Raw genomic sequence first — 22,277 nt, 5'->3', positions numbered from 1 at the left:
ATAAATAATAAACCCGGGGCTGGGGATTTAGTTCAGTGGTAGAGCGCTTACCTAGGAAGCGCAAGGCCCTGGGTTCGGTCCCCAGCTCCGAAAAAAAGAACCAATAAATAAATAAATAAATAAATAAATAAATAAATAAATAAATAATAAACCCAGGCTGGAGAGATGGCTCAGCAGTTAAGAACACTGACCGCTCTTCCAGAGGACCTGAGTTCAATTCCCAGCAACCACATGGTGGCTCACAACCAACTGTAATGGGATCTGATGCCCTCTTCTGGTGTGTCTGAGGACAGCAACAGTGTACTCACATGCATATAATAAATACATAAACAAACAAATAAATGAAAATAAATAATAAACCCAACCCCCAAACAAACAAACAAACAAATAAATCTTTAAAAATAACCTAGCTGGGGCTGGAGGGATGGCTCAGCGGTTAAGAGCACTGACTAGTTTTCCAGAGGTCCTGAGTTCAAATCCCAGCAACCACATGGTGGCTCACAACCACCTGTAATGGGTTCTGGTGCCCTCTTCTGGTGTGTCTGAAGACAGCTACAGTGTACTCATACATAAAATAAATAAATCTTTTTAAAAAATAACCTAGTTGAATATGGTAGCACCTATTCAAATGCCACTTACTATGATGTGCACAGGAGCGTGTGCACATATCTGCAATCCTAGCACTTGGGAGGCTGAGGTAGGAGCATTAGCCATGTGTTTAAGACCAGCCTGGGCTACAAAATAACACCCTGTCTCGAACAAAGCAAGGCAAAACAACTCTACTGTGTGCCAGGCACGTGTCTAGGAATAGAAATCAACTCTGCCCATAAGACTGGGTCCCTGTCCTTGAGGAGCCCACAGACAGGACATCCCAGACAGGGGAGCATCAACAGTCACACTCTGCGAGAGCAGAGCTTGACCAAGGGAGCCCTGGGAGGCTGAGGCTGCAGGCTAGATGCTGCAAACTTGAAGGAAACAGAGATAGTTCTGGAGACATGGCAGTCCTGGGGCTGAGACTGTCTCATTGTGCCTTCCCCGTTCTATAGTTCATGTTGGAATCTGGTTCCCAGTGTAAGCATTCCGAGAGGTGGAGGGATCTGTGTGAGTGATGCTACTGTGGGAGCTTGCCCTTGCTGGGATCAGTGCGGTTTTCATGAGACAGGGTCAGCTCCTGCAAGAGTAGACTGTGAGGAGGCATCAGCTGCCTTCTGCCGAGGCCCTCGAGGCCCTCGCAGGTGCAAAGTACACACATGTAAATTTCCCAAGCTCAGTGCCATGGTAACAGAAAACAGCCTAAAGCAGCCCACAGAGGGAAGAGGGAACGTGTTCAATGCCATAAGAGGCTGTGTGGCTCTTTCCCAAGCACCGTCTGCAGCCATGAGTGGATGTGTGCTGGGGAGGGAGAGTGGTGGGTGAGGGTCTCACACAGGCAGTGTTAGGCTATAGCGAAGGAGAGTCTTCCTGTTACGGATGCCGGAAGTCTGAAATCAGGCTCTGAGGCACATCCCTTCTGAGACTCTAGGGAGAACTTCCTTGCCTCTTCCTGTCTGCCACTGCTTCCCTTGCTCCTCCACATCACTGGTCATTCAGCATCTGTCTGGTCCCTACCTGAGTCACGTGGCATTTCCTCTTTTCTAGCTCCCTGTTTTTGAGAGGCAGTCTCATGTAGCCTAGATTGGTCTCAAACTCCTTATGAATCCCAGGCTAGACTCAAAGTCACAATCCTCCCTCCTTCACATGCCACTTACTATGATGTGCACAGGAGTGTGTGCATAGGAGTGTGTGCACAGGAGTGTGTGTACCGCCATGACTTGTTAGTGTGGCACTAGCAATTGAACCCAGAGTTTCCTGCATGCCAGGCAAGCACTGTGCCAGCTAAGCTACACCCCATCCTGTTTCGTGTGCTTATATTTTGTTATCTTAGATATTCTTTTTATTTTTTGTGTATGAATACTTTGCCTGCATATATGTATTCCATATGGAATCCAGAAGAGGATGTTGGATCCCTTGAGTTGGAGTGAGAGGTGGCTATGAACCACCACGTAAGTGTTGGAACTAAATCTGAGCCCTCTGGAAGAACAACCAGTACTGTTAACTGCTGATCCATTTCTCCATCCCCTGCCTCAGACTCCTAAGTTTTGGGATTACAGGAACACACTGCCATGTCTGTCTCCATTCTTAACCTTTTTTTTTTATAAGAAAAGAGATATTAGACTATATAGATGTTAGATATTAGAATTACCTCATTCCAACTTGATCTATAAGATCGTGGTCAGGAGGGACCGCAACATGTTCTTGGGCAGGATACAGAGAGGTGGTTTGGGGGGCTTTTCTGAAACAGGCAGCTGTGACCCTGTTTGGGGGTCACACATCAGATCAATTTGCCTGGTTGTTACAAGTGTGCGCTGGCTTGCACAGCTAGGGATGCTACAGATGGAGGAAACCGAACTCAGTACCTTGCACCCTCTGCTGTCCAGGAGCGGAAAGCACACTGGAGCCCACAGAGCCATTTTACAAATGCTCAGGGGCTTGGACCTCTCCCGCTGTGCAGAGCAGTCAGTACCCAGGCTGTGGACTTCCCTGCCCTAGCATCAGATCTAGGTTTCCAAGCTCTTTCCTCTCTGCCGGCCTTGCTCTGTGACCCTAAAATAGTTTCTCAGCCTCTCTGAGTCTCCATCACTGCCTTGGGGAAGCAGCCAGGATCACTCATGTTCTGACACTGCTGGTGGCCCAACAACCAGTCATTCAAATATTAATTACGTTAATAAATGTATGAATGGTGGCTAGGCTCTGGGGATCCGCAGACAGTAAGGGCTGAGGGAGTGAATCATATTTCTGCTCTCTCCCAAAGTTGTTCTCCTTGGGTCTTCGATGGTCCAGATAATGTCAACCACAATAATAGTTAATAATACGGTAACATCTACTAATAATTAATTGGCATTTCTAGGCTCTTTGAAGTCCCAAGATATGTAATTATGAGGTTTCCTATTCCAAGGGTACTATCATACTTATACCATAATATCTCTTCAGCAATTTTTAAAAAAAGTTTGTGTATGCACGCACGTGTGGATGCCTACAGAGGTCAGGAGAGGGTACGGGATCCCCTGAAGTGAGTTATAAGAGGTTGTGGGGAACAGCCTGATGTGGGTTCTGGGAGAGCAGTAAGTGTTCTTGACCACCTCTCTAGCCCCCAGCCCCGGGCATATTTTACTTGTTTTCCCTCTACAGTTTAAACCCTGGCTGCATAGGTGGGGATGGCAGAGAATGGTAAAACTTTACAAAGCCAGGAAAGTGTAGTTGCTGGCTCCAGTGGGCTGGGGAGTCCAGGCTTTGTGTGGAAGGGTGAAGAGATCTGGGATAGGGAAAAACAAGAGCAATCTCACAGCACACAACGGAGGACACCTTTAGCCCCCAACCCTAGGAAGGTAGAGGTAGGTAGATCTCTGTGAGTTCAAGGCCAACCAGGGCTTCACCATGAGACCTTGACTTAAAACAAACACATTTAGCCAGGACAGTATCAATAACCACTGAACAGCTGGCCTCCCTAGCTTCTCCTCACATGACTTGGGGCTGGAGCTTAATGCCGAGAGACAGAATTAATCCAAACCCAGGGAGTGTTTCGGATCTGACAGCTCTCAGGCTGGCAGCAGAGTTCTGGCCTTGGCACTTTCCCACTCTGTGACTGAGGGTAAACTAGGTTTGCCTTCTCAACTTTGCTTTATAAAGCCAGGAAGTTGTTAGACATTTAGGTTCGGTATATCAACACTTAGATTGAACTTGAGGGAGTCCCCAATTGTTACTCAGCTGTGACTAGGCTGGCTTTGCTCCTAGCTGGAAGTCTGAGACTCCTGTGTTCCTGAAAGGGTCCTGTTACCTGGGGACGCCAGGTGCAGGGAGTCACAGCTAACTCTTTCCCCAGGCGACGGCTCACCGTGCTCGACTGCCTTGGCGGCCATCTTTATCTCTGAGTACAATCCACAAGAGGATTCAGACAAACTTGGGCTATTGGGTGGATGCCGGATGTCTTTGAGATTAAAGAGCAGCTGTGTGAAGCAGTCTGGATGGCAGCGAGTGAAAGGAGCAGTGGAGACAGAAGCTGCTGGGCTGGACACCAGAAAGGGGCCATTGGGTACAGTGTGAAATGGGTACTGAATACGGAAAAGTGTTGGGGGGTGGGGATCCTTGGCACAGGGTCCTGAATTAGATGCGACCCTCCCCCAGCAAATCCCTCCCCTCTTAGGATATCAGATACCACATCCTAAAGGGACGCCAATTGTGTCTGCCTCAAAGAGTTACTGTAGCCACTGCGAAAACTGGTGCGATTCAGGGCTGGCTTGCCCCATGCCCCACAGAATGCCCCCCCCCCCGCCTCCCTGTCACGTGCACGTGTGCACACTTCATACACACGTTTGTTTTTAATCTCTGTTCTAATCTGGTCCCCACTGCTGCCAAACAGCTCTGTAAGTACTTTATAACCTGAGCGGTAAAGTTGCCTCCTTCCTGATTTGGTCACATGAGATAATTAAAATCCCCAGGCCACTAAACGTTTATGCTAAAATAATGCCCTCAAAGCACTCATCCACTAGGAGGAGGGACAGAGCCTGTGCTCAGTCACACGCTTGATTCTCCATGTTTTGGCAGCTCTGGAACACGCCTGACTTCAGCAAGTAACAAACGCACTCGGTCCCTGCCCTCCGATGCACTCCAGTCTATAGATACCCTTCTAAAGGTTCCATCCCAGAGCCCCTCCAGTCACCACAGTGAGGCCGATTAACAAAAAAACGCATAAAATTTCTTTACTTCTGAGTCTCCCCTTGTAAGTAGAGGCTGGAGATAAAGGGGATTTAAATTTTTTTAAAATGCCATAATTAGTTAAATACCTCTCAGTTAGGCCCTCTCGTGCAGAGAGACCAGTCTCGGATAGCTATGACCCTAGGGACCCCAGATGGCACTAGGCGTGGCTGGGGAGGGCTAGGTGCCAAAGTTTCCCTGCCCGGCCTTTCTGCAGTAGGAAGCCAAACAGGAGGTGGGCCGAGTACATCACCATCTTAGAAAGTCCCTAAAGAACTTCCAGAGCTTGGTGATCCAGAGATTGGCACCAAGGTCAGACAGGTACTGGATCTCGGGCGTGAGCATGCGCCGGCAGAGCTGCTCGTGTTGTGGCCCGATGCTCTTCTTGAGGTTGTAACCCAGGATGGACTTGATGCCCAGGGGCTGCCAGGGCTGCATGGCGGAGTCCTGGATGGCCTCCGCATCAACCGCTTGGCCGCCATCTATGCAGATGCTGCGCATGTGCTCGTTAGCTCGGCGCAGCTTGGCTACCTCGCTCGCCATGCGCTCGCGCCCGAAGGCCTCCACCTTTCGCCAGAAGCTGGCGTTGAAGTGGCGGTAGAGACGCACATCCAGCAGGTTCCAGGCGGTGGCTCGGCGGTACAGCTCGCCTGAGAGCCGCGGCTCCGGCGAGTCGCGCCTCGCGTTGAGCTTGAAGTACAGCACGTCCTCCAGGTCCCAGCACAGCAGCTCCCGGAGCAGCACCAGGGATTCGTCGAAGTACTCCTGCAGCAGCACCAGGTGGAAGCGGCGCTCCACCTCCAGGATGTGCTCCTGCACGCGCGGGCTGCCCGGATCCAGGCTGCTGTCGTAGCCCAGGTCGAAGAAGAGCAGGTTACGGAGGTAGTGCGCGTTGTAGCTGCTTGGGTCGTAGTAGCGATCGGGATCCTGCAGGAACTCAGCCAGCTTGTCGCGACTCGACAGCTTCCAGGTGAGCGGCACCACGGACCCAAAGTAGTGGAAGGAGGACTCGAAGAGACGAGCGGGGTCGCGGATGACCGTGATGAAGGTAGCACCCGGCCGCACCAGCCCGCGCACCTCCTCGTAGTGGAAGCGCATGTGGTTGCAGATGATATTGAAGCATGCCCCTGGCCGGTAGTCCTGCACCAGGCTTCGTGCGAAGTACGATGGGTAGTGGAAGTCGTTGCGGCCATTGGGGAAGGCGAACTTGAGCTCATGCTTCTGGCCGAAGCGGAAGAGGATGTTGAGCAGCGTGCTGCTGGCGGTCTTGTGCGTCTTCATGAACACAATATCCCGCCGAGGTTGGCACCCTCCGGCAGAGCCGTTGGCGGGAGTGGCTGCCACTGGCTCATTGGGGACAGGGGAGCAGGGCGCTGCAGCCTCTGAGGTCCTGGGGGGGAGACAGGGATGGAGAAGTCAGGAGGTTGCGAGTGACAGTACCATCGGGGAGCTGGGAGGGGCCTGAGCTGGACCAGTAGGCAGCCACAATCCACTCAATGCATCCCTGAAGGTTTAACACCATTGCTTTATGGGTACTAGAAAAGCACTCTACCAACCCAGCCGCAATTTCTCCTGCTCGAGATTGTTGGGGATTTGTTTTTTGTTTTGTCTTTAAATAATTTATTTATTTTTATTTTATAGACATTGGTGCTCTGCCTGCACTTATGTCCGTGTGAGAGTATCAGATCCCCTGGAACCAAAATTCCAGACAGTTGTGATCTGCCACGTGGGTGCCAGGAATTGAACCGGGGACCCCTGGAAGAATCTTAACAGCTGAGATCAGTTATTGGTAATAATTTTTCAGATTACCCTAGTACCGCTAACTGAGGAGCAGGCAGTGCCATGGGCAGCCTCATGAGGAGACAGGAGAGCCTGGCTGCTTAGGAAGAGGGACACAGTTCCATAGGCCCAAGTTTGAAAAGTTCGAATCCAGGCCCTTGTGCCAGGTAGTATTCTGGGACAAACCACAGCCCGTCTCTATCCTGGGCCATACTGTGGCCCTATTGGAGCCTCAGATGATAATTCAAGCCCGGGACACACTGTGACTTTCTGCTCTATGGGCTATGCTCTACCCTTCTTGCCGCTTCAGGCACACACTGAGGCCTGGGTTGCACCAAGAGTTCTACCAGAATGTCTGCCCTATACATCATGGTGCAGGTGGTGCTGGGTAGTAGTCCAATGGGAAGCTTCTATTGTAGACCGTACCGAAGCCCCGCCCCACGTCCACCTTGACGTCACTCACGTGAAGGCCAAGTTGGGATACAGTGGAGGTACCACATAGGAGTACAGCAGCAATAGGAAACTGGTTAAGAGAGCCCCCAGCACTAGCCCCTTGGCCTTGGACTTGCAGGGCTTCTTCGGCAGTAGAGTCATCTCAGGAAACCGCTGGGGACAGCACAAACAGAACAGAAGGGTCAAAACCTTGGTCCCAGGGAGTCTCCAACTGGGCAGAGAGGGAGTTCTTCAGAGTGTGGTTCTTTTAGCCAACTAGTAAGAACACGGGTGATGACAGTCATCTTTGTAGACCTTTTAGGTGTATAATGAATGCATTTTGAGGGACAAAAGGAAGAGAAAATCTGTCTCAGCTCTAGCCTCAGTTCACAGAAGGCTAGAATCTTTTCTACCTCAGAGCTCAGGGACGGCCTTCCCTGTCTCCTGTATTACCTTCTCTGCTAGAATGAAAAAAAAAAGATATTTAATTGTATAGTTATGTTCCAAATACTGCATAAAATGTACACATTAAAAACTGTTGAGTCAGCTGGGCAGTAGTGGCACACGCCTTTAGTCCTAGCCCTTTGGAGGCAGAGGCAGGCAGATCTCTGTGAGTTTGAGGGCCAACCTGGTCTACAGAGCAAGTTCCAGGACAGCCAGAGCTACACAGAGAAACACTGTCTTGAAAACAAGCAAACACACAAAACTAGTGACTCGCTTTAACAGGGTGTCTGGGTGAACTTTTGTTATTATTTGTTTGGGGTGCCAAACAAATGTGGATACAATGGTCCTACCCACGGGAGACTTGAGCCGTCAACAGTAATGCATGAGGTCCAAGCTGCTGGGGTAAGGGAACTTTCCTACATCCCCATAGGTGTACAGAAAGGCTGAAACTTTCCATTTCTCCCCTAGCTGCTGTTTCCAAGCCCCTGAGGCTTCGGGAGGTCACACACACCTCCCTGTGACCATACTTGTGGTATGTCACCAAGCCCATGTGGAGGGAGCACTGACAGGGAACTTCTCTGGGAAAGTGACCTCATGAGTGCTTGCTGAGAGGCCCACCCCCAGAAAAGTGTCACATAAGAAGTTCCTCCCAAAGCAAAGAACATAGGAAATCGACAGAGGAAGAAGCCATACTGGAGGGGAGGTTTCCTCCCCTGTGACAACGACTTGTTGCTGACTTGTTGCTCTCAGTGTAAGGCTGGGCAAGGGCTGGGGAGAGTGTTCCCAGAGGGCCAGTGACGTTAAATGAGGTTCCTTGACATGCCACTGGTCAGGGGAAACACATGGATACATCAGTGTATAAAGTCATGTGTGTCAAAGGTACTCATGGCAACTTGATTAGAAAATGGAAGGTGGGAGAAAATTTCAGTAGCAGCAGCAAGGGACAAAAGGGACATCATATACACCAAGCCCATTCCCAGAAGTCATCTATCGATGAAAAAAAGAAAAGGGAAGAAAGAAAGAAAAGTCAGCCAGCCATGAAGACACAATGGAGTTCTGTTCCCAGCACCCATGTGGGGTAGCTCACAACTGCCTGCAACTCTAGCTTCCAGTGGGTATGATGGTCTCTTCTAGACACTGTGGTCTTACACACACACACACACACACACACACACACACACACACACACACACACACACGAACAGAGAGAGAGAAAGAGAGACAGAGGCAGACACACACACACACAGAGAAAGAGAGAGAGACAGACACATGCATGCACACACAGAGAGAGACAGAGACAGAGACAGACAGAGACAGACACACCACACACACACACACAGAGACAGAGAGACAGAGACAGACACACGCATGCACACACACAGAAAAAGAGAGAGACAGAGAGACAGAGAGACAGAGAGACAGAGACAGACACACGCATGCACACACACAGAAAAAGAGAGAGACAGAGAGACAGAGAGACAGAGAGACAGAGACAGACACACGCATGCACACACAGAGACAGAGACAGACAGACAGACACACCACATACACACACACACACACACACACACACACACACACACACACACACACTTTAGAATAAATAAATCTTAACCAGGCAAGATGATGCACACCTTTAATCCCAGCACTTGGGAGGCAGAGTCAGGAATATCTCTGAGAGTTTGTCACCAGCGTGGTTTACAGAGCTAGTTCCAGTATAACCAGGAGAGACCCTGTCTCAAAAACAAAAACAAAAACAAAAACAACCCAAACATAACAATTCTAAAAATAACCCAAAAACACCCAGAAAATTCTGGAACGATATGCCCCACTGCTCCCAATCCATACATGTGCCTAGGTAAACCTACACGACAGCCTGGGCAGACGCAAGCATCTGCTGAAGGACAGGGAAGTGTGCTTTACCAGAAATACGTAGCACCAGAGACCGTTCTGATTTTGTACTTTCTATTTTGAGTTATGTTCCTACGTGTAAAGAGCTATCTTGGGCTGGAGAGATGGCTCAGCAGTTAAGAGCCCCGACTGCTCTTCCAGAGGTCCCGAGTTCAAATCCCAGCAACCACATGGTGGCTTACAACCATCTGTAATGAGATCCGATGCCCTCTTCTGGTGTGTCTGAAGACAGCTACAGTGTACTTATATATAATAAATGAATAAATCTTTTTTAAAAAAAAAGAACTATCTTACTGGGTCTGGAGAGATGTACGGCTGGCAAAAATCTTTGCTACTCAAGCATAGAGATGGCTTCAAGTTTCCTAACACCACATTAAAAACAAAAGCTAGCTGCAGGGCACAGTTGTAATTCTAGTTCTGGGTAGGCAGAGGCTACCAGACTAGCCTCTGGAGGAGTTCATTGCCCAGCCGGCTGAGTGAGTCAAGCAAGCTTTGGGTTTAATGCGAGACCCTGCCTCAAAAAGTAAGGTGGGTGAAGCTAGGCATGGTGGCCCACACCTTTGATCCCAGGACTCAGGAGGCAGAGGCAGGTGATCTCTCATTCCTAGGGTAGCCTGGTCTCCAGAGTGAGTTCCAGGACAGCCAGGGCTAGGTAGAGAAACCCTGTCTTAAAAACCAAACTAACAAAGGTAGAAGGCAATCAAAGGGGCTGGAGAGGTGGCACAGAGATTAAGAGCACTGACTGCTCTTCCAGAGGTCCTGAGTTCAAATCCCAGCAACCACATGGTGGCTCACAACCATTTGTAATAGGATCTGATGCCCTCTTCTGGTGTGTCTGAAGATAGCTACAGTGTACTCATATACATAAAATAAATAAATCTTTAAAAAAAAGACACTTCATATTGATCTTGGATTCTACATGCATGTACACACACACATTCATATTCATATGAACATGTGTAAACACATAAAACACATAAAAGCTCTTGATAACAGACAAAATCTAAACATGAAATGCATTTATTACATATCTAAAATGCACAGCCAGAATGAATTTCATGCAATATTTGTGTCATACCAACGCTTTGACTGTGACTTATTGCATGAGGCCAGCTGTGGAATTTTCCACTTGTGGATATTCAAAAAGTTTTCAGATTTTAGGTCTTTAATTTCAGACTTTGGATTTAAGGATCTCAACCAGTGTTCTACATCTCCAGAGGCCAATCCTCTGAGCATATCTGGGGAGGGGTACAGAGAGAAATATTTTTCTAAATTAATCAGTTTCGCAACAGTCGCATTTCATATATACTATTTAATAGGAAAGGGGACAATAAGTTGCCTCTTGATCAGGTTCTGGGTTTTTGCACCCCTCCCCCCTTTTTTTTCCCTAAGCATTGCCAGGATTCGCCTAGGGCCTCCAACATTCCAGGCAAGAATTCTACCACTGGGCTGTGCCACCTTCACAGTTTAAAGTGACACATGACTGTATACGTGACTGTAATCCTAGGGGACGCTTGGGGGTCAAGTGTTCAGGCCAGCCTGGGCTACATCATAAGACAGTGTCACAAAAACCAAACCAAACTAACAACAACAACAACAACACAACCCATAAAAACCTAGTCAGGACAGGGACCAGGAGGGAAGATATGGACCTCAGTATCTGGTTTATTGCTAGCTTGCTTGCAAGACAGGCCCTCACTATGTACTCCTGGCAGTCCTAGAACTCACTCTGTAGACCAAGCTGCCTCAACTCATTGAGATCCACCTGCTGCCCCTGTTTCCCCAGTACTGGGATTAAAGGCGTGTGCCACCAAGCACAGCTGGATCCCTCAGGGCTGGCCTTTGACATTGACTTCAGACAAGACAGGGATCCCCTAGGACCCTGGGGAGCCTCCTGAGCAGTTAGCGCAGTTATCATTTCGGTGTTGGCTCCAACCCTCCTGAGTTCTGGGCAAGGAGCCGTGATAGGGGACTGGGAGGAGCTGCCCACTAATCTGCCTGGTGAGTTCCAGTCAGCCGCCAACCTTGTGCTGAGGGTAGGGAGTCCGGGCTAGCAGAAAGTCAGCTCATGGAACAGGCCGGGAACAGACCGTAGGCATAAGGTCTTAGTTTGTCTAGGGTTAGAGGGATGAAGATTCTCATAGCTGGCTCTTTGCCAAGCCTGAGGGCCCACCCTGTCGCGCCCCACTCACCAGAGTACTTTCCGGAACTCCGAGTAGCTTCAGTGATGGTGGTCTACGGTGGAGGACTGGCAGTAGGGGGCAGACCAGCATCCTAAACTGCCAATCAGGGGCTTCCTGACCTCACCCAGGACAGCGTGCTCCCCAACCCGCGAAACATCACGGATTCGCTCATTCTACCATTTGGGTTTTTTGAAACCTCACTAGGTCCCTGTGTGTACTGAGACCCCCACGGGGCTACTTGAGTCTCTGTTAGAAGCCAGACCTAGGACAGGAGCTTTTCCCACAGCAACTACGTAATTCCACTCAGAGGATGCAACTGTGTCGAACCATCACCCCGTTTTGTAGATGCAGAGAATGGGGCTCCAATAGGTGACATGGTTTGCTCCGAGTCACTCAGCAAATAAGGGCAGGGCAGGATTTTGAGCCGGTGTTTGTGGATCTCCCATACATAGCTCCTTACTTTGTAGATAGCAGCTCATGTGTAGGGTATCTGAAGCCGGGGAGTGGGGGAAGGGAGGGGCAGGAGTGACAGGTCAAGGCATAGTCTGGGCTCTGTCCTAGGAACATAGAACTGTCTGACCGTAGTGGGCAGAGCTGACAGGTAATATGAAGGGATGAGAAATAGAAGGGACCTTGGTGACTGGTTCGTCTGGGTCAGCTTCTTGAGGTATCCAAGGCTCCTCACCCCCTTGCTGTGTGACCTCTGCGAATTTGGTAACGAAACCCCTCCTCTGTTGCATTTGGGTCTCCTCCAGTAGATGCAGGACACAAAGTAACGAAGTCACTCTGAGCAAACTAAAGCTAGAAACCGGACTGACTAGTACCCAGGAGCCTAGCTTGAGGGAGATCAACCTCAAAGCTCTGTGGTTCCAATGACAGGTGATCAGAGTATCAATTATTAATAGCAGTGACAATTAGCCATTGTCATCATTGTTGACCAGGGGCCCAGTCCTGCCTCACAGGAGAGGTACACCCCACATACACTTTTGACCAGCTGCAGGTGATTCACCCCAGAGATCCTTGAGCCTGGCACTTGGTGAATGTTTGGTAAATGACACCCCATGGCCTGGGCATCTTGGGGAAGAGTGTAGATACGACCTTTAGCCAGACAGCTACCACCTGGGTGACAGTCGTACTGTGAGGGTCATGTCAAAGGCCCCAAGAAGGTTTAGCATGTAACTGTGGTAAAGTTCGTTTTGTGTGCAGCAACCCCTAGGTTCTGTCCTCAGCACTGAGGATGATGATGGTGATGATGATGATGATGATGATGATGATGATGATGATGATGATGATGGTGATGGTGATGATGATGATGGTGGAGGTGATGGTGATGGTGATGGTGGTGGTGATGATGGTGATGGTGATGATGATGGTGGAGGTGATGGTGATGGTGATGATGATGGTGGTGGTGATGATGGTGATGGTGATGATGGTGGTGGTGGTGATGATTGTGATGATGGTGGTGGTGATGGTGATAGAGATGACGAGGACTATCATGTATTCGCTACCCCTCACTGGGTGTGAGGGTGCATGCCTATGACCCAAGCACTCAGGAAGCTGAGGTCTTAGAGGTCAGAGAGAGTGGGCCGCAGATCAAGATCTTGTCTTAAGGAGACAAACAAATAAACTTCCCGAGCCCTACCGTGCGTGAGCCAAACATAGGATAATCACTCATACGCAAGAATATGCATGTGGTGGTGAGAATAATTCATGTACAAAGACATGCATGTGAGGAACACACAAGAGACCTAGAAAGAGTCGGCTCCCAGCCTGGGTTCTGGTCTTAAAAGCCCAGCTCTGAAGCCAGGTATGGTGGTGCACACCTGTAATCCCAATGCAGAGGCAAGAGGAGGGTGAGTTTGAGGACAGATTAGGCGAGAGAGAGAGAGAGAGAGAGAGAGAGAGAGAGAGAGAGAGAGAGAGAGAGAGAGAGAGACCCTGTTTGGGGAAACTAAATATGAAGGTGAGACAGCTCAGCTGGTAAATGAAAGGTACTGGCTACCAAAACATAACCTAATTTTGAACCCCAGGTCCCAGAATTTGTCCTCTGACCTCCACTCTCTCACCTCTTTCCCACAATAACTAATTAAATATAATTTTAAGTGCCAACACACACATACACACGCAAACACTCCAGCTTGCTCTATGTCCTAAGCAAGGCTGTTTCCTTCCGTGGGTTGTAATTTCGCCTCTAAAATAATGCCAATGTTCTGTCATCATAGGATTCTCGATGTGTAGACGGAACACACAGGCACAGGGCTTGCACAGGGCAGACATTTGCTGGATTGATCATTACTATGCCCCTGCCAGGGTCCCAGACTGTCCCCATCCCATTGTGCACACACTAGCCTAAAACGGTCTGATAGAAAATGAATGGCATTGAGAAGTAGGTTTCCAGAGAAGCAGGGAGGCCAAACCTCAGAGAAGGCAACAATGTCCTCAAGGTCACACAGCACAGGGGAAGTAGAAGACATGACTAGAAAAATAGGTTCTGTGCCTCCTCCTGCTCGTGATGGTGACCAAGGCGGGCACTAGGATAGATGGCTCCCTTGTCATTTCCCTCATTAATCCCCAGTTTCGTGGGTTAGCCAGCCACATCATCCTGGTAACTGGTAGCAAGCCAAACCCAACATCCTCCAGGTCAGCTAGGACCCTGCAGGACCAAAGGAGAAACAGGACTCATCCATTACAACCTACATGCTGTGAAACTTGCCCAGGTTGGAAAAGCTGACTGAGAGTGTTAGCACTGCATAGATCCTCTGCTCTCCCTGCAGGAGACAGGGGACACACTCACCTTGGGCTGTGACTGGCTGCCCCTTTCCTCTCCCAACAACCGGGCTGCCTCTGCAGTCAGTGACAAGAATGCTCCAATGATACCCAGCAGGCAGCTAGCTGGCTCCTTCCGCACCCCCACACCCCGTGCATATGAATATTTATGAGCACCCTCCCTGGGGATAATGAATGGAATGCCCAGGTGCCATGGTCTTCTTGCTGTCCTCTGGCTGGACAGCCCTGGGCGATCCCCACCCTTCTTTAGACCCTAACAGCTGGGTCGTTCATTTACCCAAGGGCTCAGCAAAGTTCTAGGTGTCCTTGGGCCAAGGGCACAGGCACTGCAAGCTTGAAGGCAAAGAGGGAAACTGGAAAGAGGTGAACTGATACTCCTGTGTGGGCAGCCTATTCAAACTTTCTGGCTGCTCTGTGGGTCAACTACCCCTCTCAGGCCCATCATAAAAAAGAAACTAAGGTCCACAGAGGCAGAGTGTGGAGCAACAAAGTTACAGGTCAAACACACACCTGCCTGTAGCTCAGACCTAAAGATACTAAGACCTGCCAGACAGAGATGTTAATTGGCCAATATAGGACCTCCAGGGTAACAGCTATCAGACCCAGGCGTGCAGAGGAAGCATGGCGTCTCTGAATATGAAGTCTTTCATCAAAGAGTTCATGCCATGCTGGGCAGCCTGCCTGAGCAAATAACAGGGTCACATGCACAGCGTGGACCCATTTTTCAGGTTTCCGGCTGGCTAGAGATGCTGTCCTGGGGCCTTGGAGGGAGAAAGTACCTAGTCTCCTGAAGCTCAAGCTTAGCCAGCACAGCAATCTTAGGTTTAGCGCAGTTTCCTGTTAACTTTGTCCCTTATCAGAGAGACTTTGTTGAGTCCATTCTTCCTTAGATGCCCACACTCTCATAATGGCTCAAGCAGAAGGCTCTAAAGACACAGGAAATTACATTTAATAATAGTGTAAAATCCCGGACGGTCAAGCTCACCCACCACCACCGGTCTGCCTACAGAGGCTGTCCCTCTCAGTCCTACCCTTACTAAGCTGTGCATCGTAATAAAGTTCCTCCCCACGTCCTCTTTCCCTTTAAGGGTCTGTTTGCTGTTGGTGGTATGTTATTCTGTTCCTCCAATGCTCTCCCACTCGAAGGCCCAGTTTTGAAGCTCTTTCTCCCAATAAGCAATCCCTAAAGAGTACATACAGGTATGTCGGCTCTTTTTGAGGACCACCCTGACTGGGAGGCCATTTTACTTTTTTCTAATGTGTATGGCGGCTTTTCTGCCTTCTGGGCTGGCCTAGTTTGAAGGCAGCTTTAAGGTGTGAATCAGACAGCAAGAATGTGACCTATGCCTCCACCTGATTGATCTATGGCCATGTCTAGGAGGGCATTTTCTTGATTGCCAATTGATGTAGGAGTGTCTGGGTGGCAAGGGGAACACCATCTCCGGGTGAGCAGGCCTGGAAAGGTCGCTTAGCACGGATCCAGGGAGTAAGTCACTAAACAGTATTTTCTGCTTTAAACCCCTGCCTTGAGCATTCCCTGTCCTGGCATTCCCAATGAGGAACTGTAACCTTGTAAGCTAAAATAAGTTCTCTTTCTCACATGATGCTTTTTTTGGCCATGGTGTTTATCACAAGCAACAGAGACCTAACTAGAACAGAAATGGGTACCAGAAAGCAGGGGTATGGGCATGACAGACCTGACTGCAGGCCTTGTTGGTTTCTTTGATGTTTTGTTTTTGTGTTTGTGTTTTGTTTTTGAGAAGTGTGTATTTGGAACTTTGAATGCTCAGAGTTGATGGTCCAGCTGACCTGTGGGAAGTTAGAACATAAGATAAATGCTGAGAGAAGTACAGACAGTGGAGATCTGGTCAAGGAGGTTCCCTCAGGGCTGTCTGTGTGATATTTTAGATTAAGAATCCTTGGAAAGGGGCTGGAGAGATGTCTCAGTGGTTAAAAGCACTGACTGCTCTTCCAGAGGTCCTGAGTTCAATTCCCAGCAACCACATGTAATGTGCTCACAACCATCTGTAATGAGATCTGATGCTCTCTTCTGGTGTGTCTGAAGACAGCTACAGTGACTCACATACATAAAATAAATAAATCTTTTTTTTAAAGGTTAAAAAAAAAAAGAATCTGTGAAAGCTTTGCATTACTGAGACAATTGATGCTTGTTAACCAGGGCTGAGGAATCTGGTGTGATTAAGAAGAGACCAGTATCTTTGAGGCAAATTCCTCAGGGTCAACACACAGAGGCTGTGGTGCAGGGAAGCCAATGCTGCATCTCGAACTGATAACCAAATATCTGTGAGGGTTTTTACCATGGAAGAGGGCTCAGTCCACTGCGGGCAGCACCTTCCCTAGGCAGAAAGCGAACTAGAATAGACCTTTTATGTTCATTTCACAGACAAGGAAACTGAGGACCAGATGTTAAAAGAGCTGCCTTGTTACACACTGTAAAGAATGAATGTATTCATAAGAGCAAAACTGTACCTCTGTACTTAGATTAAAGGGCCTGAGATGGCACCAAATGGAAAGTGTACCCCAGAGAATGGGGTCACTTACCATCAATGACACAATTTGATTCCTTACATACAATGTGAATATATATATATATATATATATATATATATATATATATATATTCTGTATTACTTTGGGAAATAGTAAAACTTTATAAATAATGGGCCAGCAAGACATCTCAGCAGGTAAAGGTGTTTGCACCAAACTTGATAACTCAAGTTTGATTTTCAGAACCCACATGGTGGAAAGAAAGCCAATCGTGGAAGCTGCCTTCTGACCAGCAGGCGCGCATGCGCAAACACACTCGGGGCACACCTCATGTTTCTGAGTCCAGCACACTGCTCTTTCCAAACCTTAGTGTCTGAAATGGAAAGGTATAGCCAATGGCAGAACAGAGCTGGGAAGTGAGGGGCACACCGTGGACCTCCCTCTGGGAGTGACTCACAAGGGTCCAGACACTTTTTCACTTTGAGGCTCTCTGGAGTAGGGTCCTAGAGCAGAGATGGGGAGTGTCATCTAGCAGGGCATTTTATCTGGACCCTAACTAGTTGGCTCACAGGACATCTCCAAGCTCACAGTCCTGACATCTTGTCACCCTTCCACTCCTATGACTGGAGCTGTGATGCCAATGGTTCTAGGCTTGGCTCTCATGATTTAGAAGGCAGTTCTTTTTTTTTTTTTTCTTTTTTTTCGGAGCTGGGGACCAAACCCAGGGCCTTGCACTTGCTAGGCAAGCGCTCTACCACTGAGCTAAATCCCCAACCCCATTAGAAGGCAGTTTTTAATGTTACAATGTCTCCTCTCTTCTATTCTCTCAGGTGTCCTTCCTCCTTCTTTTCCGTTCTTCGTGTGTGTGTGCGTGTGTGCTCATGCTCCTTGTGTAAACCAGTTAGTTCACTGTGCTCCTGACTGACTTCAAACTGGTGATCTTCCTGCTCAGTTTCCCAAATGCTAGAAATATGAGCATGTGCCACAGTGCCTAGCAATCTAATGTTTCAAAGGGCAATCACAAAATTGCAGCACACACACCCACACCCACACACCCACACCCACCCACACACACACATACCCACACAGGAGCACTCGGCACCCAACAGAATCTCTCAGTATTGCATGGTAGCTCTAAGTAACAGGTGGAGAAATGGGCCCAGCCACTGTGGCAAAGCTAGACCTTGAAGCACATTCACAGCTCTCTCTGAGACACTACCCTGCTCATGCAAAACTCCTAGCCTTCCTGGTAGCAGATCCGAGTACCCAAAGCAGCTCTAGTGGGAAGTGGCACATCACAGATGTCAACAAGAAACCAAACCACTCCATTACACACACACACACACACACACACACACACACACACACACACACACACATACACACACATCTCCAGGACTTAACGTGGAGGGTAAATATCAATACTTTATACCAGTCACAGTCTAAAGATGTACTTGATTGTGTGAACACATAGCATGGTAGAAAAGTTTATGGAGGTATTGAAGACACCACACACCCACTGTCCATTTCCAGACTCAGGATGCCCTTAATACAATCCTGCTTCTGAGTTCTGAAACCGTGTGATCTCTGGCAAGAAACTGTTTCTGTCCTAACACGTAAAGGTGAGGCTATCTCTCTCTGTCTCTCTGGGACGACAAAAGTGAGAGTCGTGCAGAGTCCTTAGCTCAGTGCCTAACTCGAGGCAGTGATCTGGTTATGCTAATGGACAACTTGGGTCCCTTTAGATCAATATATATGCCACCTCACCCTTTCAGTGATCAATGTTTCCCATGTTTTATACCCAGTTTGCCTTGACACTCATATTCCACACCCAGTAAAACTGAGGCAGACAGGGAGTATCACAGAAAGGCTCTAACTGTGGGCCTAACCTCTGCCCTGGAGAGAGCTCTCACCTGATGATTCCAGAGGTCTCCAATCTGGTAACCTTTGGGGGAGCTTCTGCTCCATTCTGCCATGCCCTCTCTATCATCTCTCATGGAGTAGAACCAAAGCAAGAAGCTTGTCACAAGCCACAGATAGGGCCTAGAGTCCCACTATTTGTGGGCCATTCTGAGTGAATCACTGCTCTCCCACACAGGTTTGTTTACTCTTCCTTAGAGCTCAGAGAGAGGTACTGTGAGTGACAGATTTATCTCGAATGAGAATTCGGCACAGAACCCAGGAAACAAAAGAGATATCAAGGAAGCCATTTCTTCTCCAGTTTGGGCAGGAGGAGTTCCGGAAGGGGGGGGTTGGGGGGGGCGCTGGGGTCCCGAGATGGGGACCAAAAAACAAGACAAAACAAAAAACAAAAACAAAAACCCAAACTCTGATTTGCAGCGAACACAGCCGCTTCTGAATGGTATGACCTTTCAGCAAGGCACTGACTGACTCCTTGAGCCTCAGTATCCTCCCTCTGGATCAATAGCACCGACGCCTATAGCCCAGTGCAGATCAGCTTAGGAGTGCCTATGCACCCCTCTGGACCTCAGGTCACCCCCTCCAAAGAGGAAGAGACTGAGCTCTTCTGATTGGCTCTCCCTCCACACCTCTTTCCTCCTGAAGATTTCCATGGCATCCTCACTATTACCCCGGTAACCTTGGGTGTCAGGTGTCGGTTCCTGCAGCCAGATGTGTGCCTGTCAGCACAGACAGCTCAGGAAGGAGGGTGGCTCCACAGAGAAAAGAAGGCTTTCGCTCTGTGCTGGCCTCTCACCAAGGGAGTAGACCAACCTGAGATCCCTTTATGGAACACTGGCCCACAGCTCCGGAAATGTGCAGTTGGATATAGGATCTTTCCTGTCCTAACTAGAGAAGTCTCTCCTTCGTGGCCTCATCTCCTCAGGGGCTCACATCCTAGAGCATACCCCCAAACACAAGTCTGTCATTGCCCAAGACCACCAGTTTCTGCTGTGACAGCCCCTTCTGGGAAAGCAGGTAAGGAGCGGGGAGATTCCTGCCTCCTTCTCCACTAGGGCCGAGGCCACAGTGTCCAAGAGGATTAATTATTAACAAACTCACAGTTTCAGCAGAGTGCAACAGCCAGCCTTCTCAAGCCCCACCCACCCCATTTTCAGGGACTCCGGGGTCCGGGGAGGAGGGGCACCCAGAGCAGAGCAAGCAACTAGCCAGAGGCTGCAGGACACAGTGTCGGTGAAGCAGCTCTGCAGCATTTCTGTATCCCTCGCTGGGCAAGCACGATCATCGATCCCAGTTTGACTACAGGGGTAGTGTAGGCAGGATGTTCAGGAAGTAGGCTGAGGCAGGGCATAGCCAGGGTGAGTGCAAAACCTCCCCGACATACCTTGGCCCTGTTCTCCTTGGGCTCCGGGTGGCAGGGGTCGGTCCCGGCCCCCGCCGCCGTGGCGCTCACTGGGCGGCGGGGCGCACTCGCCGGGACCCGGCGCGCTGGCAGGCCTGGTCCATGCCCCCGCCCCGCCGCCGCAGCGGCTGCCGCACCCGTTCTCAATACTCTCGGCCAGGTGAGGCCAGCAGCCTGGCCCGGCCCCTGACGCCAGGGCCAATGGGCGCCACGGCCCCCTCCCCCGTCCTGTCCACTGCGCGCCTGCCCAAGAGGCACAGAAGCTGTATTCAGCTCCCTGGGGCGCAATATCGCGCCCCCGCCTCCGGCCCAACAAGGCCTGTTTGTCTCCGATGGGCCAAGGGATCCATTGTCCTGCTGCCAGCCCAGAAGGGAATAGAGGGTGCCTGGGGCTTGGTGGTAGTGTTGGGGAGGGGAGCCTGGGCTCCGGAGAAAGGGGGCGGCCTTTTATGGACAGCACTGGAGCTCCTCAGGATCCAGTGGAACATAGGTCTTCTTCCTAGCTCCCTCTGATGAGTCAGGAACACATTTGTATAATCCAATGGAAACAGGTGAAGAAGAGCTCGTATCCCTGGGCCGACTCAGGGACACTTACACAGTTCAGCTACCTTTCCTCTTGAGGATACCTCAAGAAGTCTGGGTGGGTAGGAAGCAGGTGCCTGCCTGGGTTCAGGCTGGCCTTCATCCTAAAGGAAAACCAAGGATGGGAACTCGTCTGGAATTAGCCCCAGCTGTGGGCAGTGCAGAACCAGCTGGCCATCCGGTGGAGCACAGGCCACGTCAGAGTCCCACTGCCCCCGACATTTCTAGGCAACTCTGGAATGGGGAAAATTCCACATGAGCCTGGCTGCCAGGCATTCGTCCCTATCTGATGGGCTTGCCTTTCTTTGTCCATGTGGGCCCTAGAGTCACATAAACCCATGCAGGCCTGAGTCACCTCCTAGGCTATAGGCTATGACTCTGAAAGTCCTTACCCTTTGTTCCTGCCTCTTCCAACCTCCCAACCGCCATGCCAGAACATGGCATTAGAGTACTCTCACTCCAGTAAAACCACCAAATTGGTGGACCTTGGGGTCTACAAGCCAAAGCCTGTCAAAACTCTTGCCTTCCTCTTCAGGTGAGGTGCAGCCACTGCAGCACATCTCCACATACAGGGCCAATATAAAGCAGGCCTGTCAGGTCATCAGGCCCTTAGGTCAGGGAGGGCAAAGCCCAGCCTACCCTACTTAGGGCATCACAGCCTCTGGGGAGTGGCTTTATACTTGCTCTTAGGCCTCACCCCTCATCTTTCACCTGGTTTTCCCTCGATGCGAGCTAGTCATCAGCTGAGGAAATGCCTTTATGAGATCCAGCTTTAAGGCATTTTCCCAATTAGTGATCAATGGGGAGGACCCAGCCCACAGTGGGTGGTATCCTCTCTAGGCTGGTGGTCCTGGGCTAAGAAAGGAGGCTGAGTAAGGCAAGCTACTAAGCAGAAACCCAAGTGGCCTTTACGTCAGCTCTGCCCTGAGGATCCAGCCCTGTTTGAGTTCCTTCCCTGGCTTCCTTCAACAATGGACAGCGACAGGAAGTGTAAGACAAGGAAACGCTTTCCTAAGTCAAGCTGGTACTAGGAATGGGGTACTGCTGTGTTTGTGGGAGGATTGTGGAAGGACTTTGCAACTTTGGGCTAGAAAAGCCATTTCATGTTGAGAGCTCAGTGGGAAATTCCTGGGGAACTTAAAAGATTATTATTAATTAAGATTAGATTAAGAGCAGTACAGACAATAGAGGCCTGGCTTGTGACGTTTTAGAGGGAAATTTAGATTAGAGGGAAATTTAGATTAGAGGGAAATTTAGATTCTATCAGGGTCATCTGCTATTTTGAGTTGAAATTCTGTTGTGCTCATCAGCTGAAGCTGATGTCAGCCACAATTAACAAGAGACCAGCACCACTTTAGAGAAACCTGTGAATACTGTGACAGTTGATGCGGGTAAACGGGAGCTAAGAAATTAGTGATGATTTAAATCAGAGCCTGGTGGTGGTGGCACTCACCTTTAATCCCAGCACTTGGAGGCAGAGGTCAGCCTGGTCTACAGAGTTCTAGGACAGTCAGGGCTACACAGCGAAACTGTCTTGA

At 49.6% G+C, this 22,277-nt stretch overlaps 1 protein-coding gene across 3 annotated transcripts; it reads right to left on the bottom strand.

The window, feature by feature from the left end:
- Nucleotides 1-4,770: 4,770 nt before the first annotated feature.
- Nucleotides 4,771-20,328, bottom strand: Gal3st1 (galactose-3-O-sulfotransferase 1). Of its 3 annotated transcripts, NM_001109447.2 has the most exon segments (4): nucleotides 4,771-6,181; nucleotides 7,034-7,176; nucleotides 18,749-18,969; nucleotides 20,140-20,328. In NM_001109447.2, coding segments are annotated over 2 exon segments (1,272 nt in total). In that variant the 5' UTR covers nucleotides 7,165-7,176; nucleotides 18,749-18,969; nucleotides 20,140-20,328; the 3' UTR covers nucleotides 4,771-5,040.
- Between the last annotated feature and the right edge of the window lie 1,949 nt (nucleotides 20,329-22,277).

The sequence above is a fragment of the Rattus norvegicus genome, chromosome 14 (assembly GCF_021556685.1).
Source record: "Rattus norvegicus strain SHRSP/BbbUtx chromosome 14, alternate assembly SHRSP_T2T, whole genome shotgun sequence".
NCBI lineage: Eukaryota > Metazoa > Chordata > Mammalia > Rodentia > Muridae > Rattus > Rattus norvegicus.
The sequence above is the reverse complement of the archived record's forward strand: the minus strand, read 5'-3'. Positions and strand labels throughout refer to the sequence as shown.